The sequence below is a fragment of the Psammomys obesus genome, unplaced genomic scaffold, assembly GCF_907164565.1.
Source record: "Psammomys obesus unplaced genomic scaffold, mPsaObe1.curated_primary_1811, whole genome shotgun sequence".
Lineage (NCBI taxonomy): Eukaryota > Metazoa > Chordata > Mammalia > Rodentia > Muridae > Psammomys > Psammomys obesus.
In genome coordinates, this window is record NW_026591598.1 from 20,855,369 (window position 1) to 20,862,674 (window position 7,306).

The 7,306-nt window shown below is 46.0% G+C and overlaps 1 protein-coding gene across 1 annotated transcript in view; it reads right to left on the minus strand.

Annotated features, from left to right (window-relative positions):
* The window catches only part of LOC129679545 (PRAME family member 20-like), a 3,148-nt gene extending 2,405 nt beyond the window's left edge, over positions 1 to 743 (minus strand). The window contains exon 1 of the mRNA XM_055610752.1: positions 457 to 743. Coding sequence (XP_055466727.1) covers positions 457 to 743 — 287 coding nt within the window. The remainder of the gene's footprint in view (positions 1 to 456) is intronic.
* Positions 744 to 7,306: the final 6,563 nt, after the last annotated feature.

Below are 7,306 nucleotides of genomic sequence, written 5' to 3' on the forward strand. Positions count from 1 at the left end.
AAGAAGAAGAAGAAGAAGAAGAAGAAGAAGAAGAAGAAGAAGAAGAAAGAAAGAAAGAAAGAAAGAAAGAAAGAAAGAAAGAAAGAAAGAAAGAAAGAAAGAAGTCTCAGCAGCTAGGCAAGGACACAATGTCTGAAGTGTCTTTATCCCAGCCCTAAAGCTGACCTTCCTTCCGGTCTTTTCTCCATAGCCTTCAGTGTATTTCCGTCCCAGCTCTAATAACTGTAGAGAGCAGGAGCATTCCTACAGCCACTGCTGCAACCACCATGAGTCCTGCCCGCTCCACAGCCTTTTCCAAGGCAACTCAGCAATGGCCAAAGCCTCTGTAGTTCTCCAAGCTGGTGCCATCAGAAGCCTCTGCTCTACCCTTGTCCCACTTCCCCACTTGACTCCCATCTCTGCTCTGGATTCTCTGGGACTCCCCACCCCATCCCCCCAGGGCACCCAAGTCTTCACCTGGGGCGAACCTTCTGGACAAGCAATTTATCAATCTCCTCTAGGACAGCTAGGGTCTCCATGTAGGTTGTCCTCCTCTTCAGAACTCCAAGTGGGAGGCGGGGGAAGGGCCAGGAAGATGCTATTGTCCTCACAGCCTTGACATGATTACCCTCAAAGGCTTGCTTAAACAGCTGTGGTAAGAACATTTTGGGCAAGATCTGCAAAGCATTGTCAGCCAACAGCTCATTCTTCAGCAGGTTCTGTGTAGTCAACTCCTGGAGTGAGAGTGGCATGTTGCTGCTCATCTTGGTGGCTCTTCAGAGGGAAAGATCCCGGAGAAGTACCTAGAAAAAGCCATCTATTATCATGTATGTCAATGCTTACAAAGCCCTCCTCATCCATCACAGGAGCACGGCCACAGTCCTGCTCATTCCACTCAATGTTCCAGCAAGCACAAAGTCAGGTTGCTCCCTGATGGTTGCAGTATCTATCATCTCTCAAGCATCAGTGGCCACAGCCCACATCATTCCCAACCAGTTTGATATCGGATTCTATTTCCAGTGGGAAGTGAGTCCTGAGGACCCTGGAAGCTAACTATACACCTCAGGCACTGGGCACAAACCTGGTACCCGTGTATACATGAAGACAAACACTCAAACATGTGTAATCAAAGGCAACATGGTGCTGCACATCTTTAATCCCAGGAGGTAGAGCCATGCTGATTTGAGTTTGAAGTCAACATGGCCTCCATGAGTTCTAGGACAGCCAGAAGTACACAGAGAAACCCTGTCTCAAAAAAAAAAAAAAAAAAAAAAAAAAAAAAAAAAAAAAAAAAAAAAAAGATAGAATCATGGACCTCTGCCTTCAGGGTGCTGGGATTAAAGGTATTCATCAACACTGCCCATCTAAATTAAGGTGTTCTAAGCACTACGTTTATCTATCTACGTTTATTATCATGCAGTGCCCACAGACCTCATCCATTGGAACTGGGGTTATGGATGGCTGAGCTATGCAGGTTCTGGGCATCACACCGGGTCCTCTACAGAAGCAACCACTCTTCCTCATAGTCCGAGAACTACTGTGATGAGTCTGGGCGGCATTCCATATGCTTGGTAGATTCCCAGTGACAAAATGACATGCCTTAGTAGACTTTAGACAGGAAGTGGTTAATGACTTTCCAAGTTCAGAGAAGGAAGCAGTGGGTGTGGAGCTATGTCTATTGTGTTGAAAGTTCGGCGTGGACAGAAACCAGGTCATTGGGAGGCTTACAACTCCAAAATCTTAACTTTATTTTCTAAGATGGAGGCCTCACTCTGTAGCCCCACCTGAAACTTCGTAGCCCAGGCTAGTCTCAAACTCAGGGAAATCCTCCTGCCTGGGCCTGTGGACTGGTATTACAGGACCAGCCAAGTTGCCAAGTTGTACACTTTTCATTAAAGCCTACAGAAAACTGTCAGATGTGATGGCGCAGGCCTTTAATCTGGACCCTTGGGAGGCAGAGGCAGGAAGATCTGAGTTGAGGCCAGCCTGGTCTACACAGAAAATTCCAGGCTAGGGCTACATGAGAGACCCTGTCAAAAAATTAAAAAAAATAAAAATGTACAGAAAACCTGAGGCAGACACATTCTCAAAGTTTTCATTTTGGGGCTGAGAATGCAGTACAACGAAAGCTTGTTCTGCCCCGAATTTTTTTTTGTATGAGTGTTCTACCTGCATGTATGCTGCATGCCAGAAGAGGAAGGTAATCAAATCCCAATATAGATGGTTGTGAGCCACCATGTGGTTGCTGGGATGTGCTCCTAAATTTTTATTTATTGGTTTATTATCATCATATTGTTGAGTTCAAGGCCAGTCTGGACCACATAGCAAGTTCAAGGCCAGAAACCCTGTCTCCAAAAAAAAAAAAAATCTGGCTGGAAGCAAGGTCTGTTGGTCCATACCTTTCATCCCAGCACTGGAGAGGTAAGCAAATCTGAGTTCAAGGTTTGCCTTATCTATCTACATATCTACAGAATTTCCACCCTGGCTACATAGTTAAGATTCAGCCTTCAGGGCAAGGTGGTGCATGCCTGTAATCCCAGCACTTGGGGAGGTAGTCCAGGACAGCCAAGGCTACACAGAGAAGCCCTGTCTCAAAAAACCAACCTCCCCCCTCAAAAAACAAGCAAATAAATGCATAAGTAAGCAAACTCATCAACAGGTCAAATTAGGCCTGGAATGTGGCTCAGTGAGGGAGCAATTGCCTAGCTTGTCTAGGCTAAGTTCCACCCTATTCCCTGGGGAGATGTGGGCAAATAATTAATCACCCCAGGTAAAACACCAATGGCTACTGAAGTGAGCTTCCCACCCAAGTCCAGCTTGGTCAACCAACGAGTGTATCAGGCTTTTTTGTACAGGAGCCCAAATGACCCCAACATGACATCACCATATCTGCAAACACACAGTCCTTCCTTCAGCTAACCTTCCCCTTCCAAGACACTCAGCCCCCTGAGGCCACGGGGCGCAGTTAGGGCTTAACTGCATACAGCTGGGATGGGGGCATAGGCCCCTGGCCCCTCAGGTGAGGTCTAGTATCCCTTAGATGGAAGGTCACTAGGCATGATCAAGAAACCACAGCTGCTGTGCTGATGAAGATGTTAATGGTTCTTTGGGACCAGGAAAGCATTCCTCACATGTCCCCACATTTTTTTCTTTCAAGATAAGGTCCCTGTGTAGTTTTGGGCGCTGCATGCCTTTAATGCCCGAACTCCGGGGCCACATACTCGTGAGAACAGGAGCACACGTGTACACACACACACACACACACACACACACACACACACACACACACACGAAAGCAGTAAGTGAAATTGTAGGCTGGCACCACCAAGGGCTTCAAATTGTGGAGAAAAGAGGTGTCTCTATGGATGACAGTGACTTACCAGATGTGACAGCGCGCTATCCCAGCCTGGCCAGGTGTGACTCCAAGCTCCTGGACTGTCTCCTCTGGCTCCTCGAAAGCTTTTATACACCTACCCAAGCACCCCTCTACAGCTGGCGCTCCTAATACAACCTGCTGCTTTCTGATTAGATGCTTGAATCCCCACCCAGCAATCCTGTTAGGGCATTTTGTCTTCCTCCGTATTAAGGGAAAGGGACACAGTGAAATTCAAAACATTTGTGAACTGGGTGGGTGGTACACACCTTTAATCCCAGCACTCTGGAGGCAGAGGCAGGTGGACCTCTGTGAGTTCAAGGCCAGCCTAGTCTACAAAGTGTGTCCTTGGAGAAAAACCCTGTCTAAAAACAAAAACAACAACAACAATAACAAAAAAAAAAAAAACATAAACAAAGAAACAGAAACAGACATGGAGACTATGGCCTGCGTTCCACACCCAGCTCTGACTTTCTTTTCTTTCAGTTGCCGGGTGTGGTGGCAGGCATACTCCAACTCTAGCACTCAGGAGGCAGAGTAGGTGAATCTGCAAGTTTCAGGCCAGCCTACATAGTGAAATGCAGTCTCAAAAAAAAAAAAAAAACAAAAAACCAACAAGCTAGGCAGTTTATTTCCTGGGCTGTGTAGGATGTAGGTGGGAGTGGTAAAGTGTTATCTCACGTGAATAGGCGTCATAGGACCTTGCGTACCATCTATGTTACATGGGTTCCTGAGCTGGAACTCTGGCCTGCCTTTAATTCCAGCACTTGGGAGGCAGAGGCAGGCAGATCTCTGTGAGTTTGAGGCTAGCCTGGTCTGCAGAGCTAGTTCCACAGAGATACACAGAGCAAAACTGTCTTGGAAAACAAAACAAAGAACCACAATCAAAAGAAACCAGTTGCTATACTTAATCATATCAGCAAAAACAAAAGGAATGTTATCTCAGCTAGCCCAAGACAAGTTCATCCATCCAGTCATGATTTTCTTTTCATTATCCTGCCCACCCGCCCAGAGGAAGTGTGTCCTGTAGCTCACTTCTGCTTCAAACTTGCTAGCTGGCCAAGGTTGACCTTAAGTTCCTGACCCACATCCCACCTTCATCTTCACCTCTTAAATCAGCGCTTTTCCAAGTTCCTAATGTTGCAACCCTTTTACATAGTTCCTCATGTCAAGGTGAGCCCCTATAAAATTATTCCGTTTCTACTGTCATTTTGCTGCTGTTATGTATCATAATGGAAATATCTGATATCCAGGATAGCTGATATGTGACCCCAAAGGAGTCTAGACCCACAGGTTGAGAACCGATGATCTAAATGGCGAGCTTAGATGCTAGTGCTAATATGTCTGTGTGTTTGGTACAGGGCCACTGTGCCAGGTCTCATGCATGCTAGGCAAATATGCTCTCCCCAGCCAGTGTGTGTCTTTGTCTCTTGTAGCCCAGGCTGGCCTAGAACTCTGTGTAGCTGAGAGTGACTTTGAACCCCTTATCCTCTTGCCTCTGTCCTACAAATGCTAAACGATAGGTGTGTGCCACTATATCAGGCTTTTGGCATTGTTTCTTAGTTGACAAAGTTTTCCATTACATATAATAAGGCTAATTAGCTTAATATTAGTCTTTTACAATTCTCTTGAGAAGTTCTGGGACTCCCTGTGAATAGATAAGGGCAAGGTCAATACCATTGTTTTGCAAAACTTCCTTTCAGATATGTACCTGTTCAGCCCTAGGGAGGCAAAGGCAGGCAGATCTCTGTTCCCTTTTTCTCCCCCCTTGTGAGTCCCAGAGAGACCTTCACTAGTTCCTTAAATGATTTCTGTTGCTGTTGTGGCACCAGGCTTTCTGCAAAGGATCTCGTAAGTCATTCTTGGACTGGAGAGATGGCTCAGTGGTTAAGAGAAAAGGACCCAGGTTCAACTCCCAGGACCCACATGGCAGCTCACACCTGGAGTCCATAACTCCAGTTCCAGGTGGTCTGATACCCTCACACCAATGCACATAAAATTAAACAGATCGGATCCAGAGCCCTTTGCCTGACCTTCTCCTTTAAATGTGATCTCCCTTCAGCGGCTCAAAGGTCCAATAGGTGTCCCACATACTTGAGATGTTAAATCTCTTTAGGCTTAAGAGGCTGACAAGGTAGAAACCAGCTTATTGGTTTAGTTTCTATGTGTGTGTTGTTTTGTTGGTAATGATTTTTTTTTTTTTAATTTACCTTTGTGTGTATGAGGGAAGGGGGTTGGGACAAGGTCTCTGTATCTAGCACTGGCTGTTCTGGAGCCGGCTAAGCAGAACAGGCTGATATGGAACTCACAGAGGCCCATCTGCCTCTAGGCCTGGGACCCTAGAGTGTCAGTGCCCAGATTAAAGGCATGTGCCACCAAAACCCCCATTTGTTTTGTTTTGTTCTGGTTTCTCAGAGTTTCACTATGCTTCAGTTTTTTGTTGTCGGTTTTGTTTGTTTGTTTTGATTGTTTATTTGAGAGTTTCACTAGGTAGTGTCCTGGCACTCACAAAAGATTTACCTGTCAGTGCTGAGTTAAAAGGTTTGCACTATCAGCCAGGCATGATGGTGCATGCCTGTAATCCCAGCACTCTGGAAGGCACAGGAAGGCTGCCTCTGTGAGTTTGAGGCTAGCCTGGTCTACAAAGCAAGCCCAGGACAGCCAAAGCTACACAGAGAAACCCTGTCTTGAAAATACAAAAAATAAAAAAAAGAAAGAAAAAATTAAAAAAAGGCTTACATTGTCACCCTGCTATATTTATTTTATTTTTACTATTGTTGTTGTTTTTATTATTTTATTTTTGGTTTTTCCAGACAGGGTTTTTCTGTGTAGCTTTTTGTTCTGAAACTCACTCTGTAGACCAGGCTGGTCTAGAATTCAAGAGATTTGCCTGCCTCTGCCTCCAAGGAGTGCTGGGATTAAAGGCTTATGCCACCATCACCCGGCTCTTAATTGATTTTTAAAGTTGGAGTCTTTTCTCAAACTCTCAGAGTTGTACCAGATGCTCCTGCCTCCACCTCCTGAGTGTTGAAACTATAAGTGTGCACACAAGCATTTCCTCAATGGATCCACATCCCCAGTCCTCCTCTGTCCACCCTGCCTTCTCTCTCCTCTTGTCCTCTCTCCTTCACCTCCCCCTGCCCTTCTCTTGTCTTTTTGTAGATGGAGATTTTTTGAACTAATTATTATCATTATTGCTTTATGTGTGACTGTTTTGCCTGATGTATCTGTGTATGTGTACCATGTGTGCCCTGGTGCCTGCAGAGGTCTGCGGCCATCATACACCTCCTGGAACTGGAGTTATGGTTGTCTGGGAACTACATTGTGGGGGGCCAAACCCTGGGTCCTCTGCAAGGGTCCTCTTAAGCACTGACACATCACTCTGTTTCAAGACAGTTTAATTAAGTAACCCAGGCTGGCTGGGAACTCATGATCCTTTGCTCCTGCCTCCTGAGTGCCCTTTCTGTATACATGTGCATGCTCCCAGGACTTAGTGAAATGTCCATGTTGACTGTAGAGACTTCCATGTGCTGTGAAACAGCAGCTGCTCTCAGGTGCAAGCTGTGGGACAGCAGCGTGACAGACATGCCCGTGTCTGTGGAGGGGCAGTCTCCCCCTGACAGGCTGGATTCCACAGCGGGTGGGGATCGGAGGGGAGCGAATCACGTCCATAGCTGAATGGTGAAGAATCTGCAGGGAGCTGGCAAGGACAAAAGGCTGTTTTCAAGCTTGAGAGGATGAGAACAAACCTGAGTAAGAAACACAATTAAAATTGTCACGTGGGATGGGCCATGGTGGTGCACACTTTTAATCCCAGCTCTGGGAAGGCCAGGGTGGGTGAGTTTGTGAGTTTGAGGATAGTCTGGTCTACATAGTGAATGACAAGACAGCAGAGCTACATAATGAGACCCTTTCCAAGAAAATCAACAACAGAAAAAGTTACATGGAAATGGT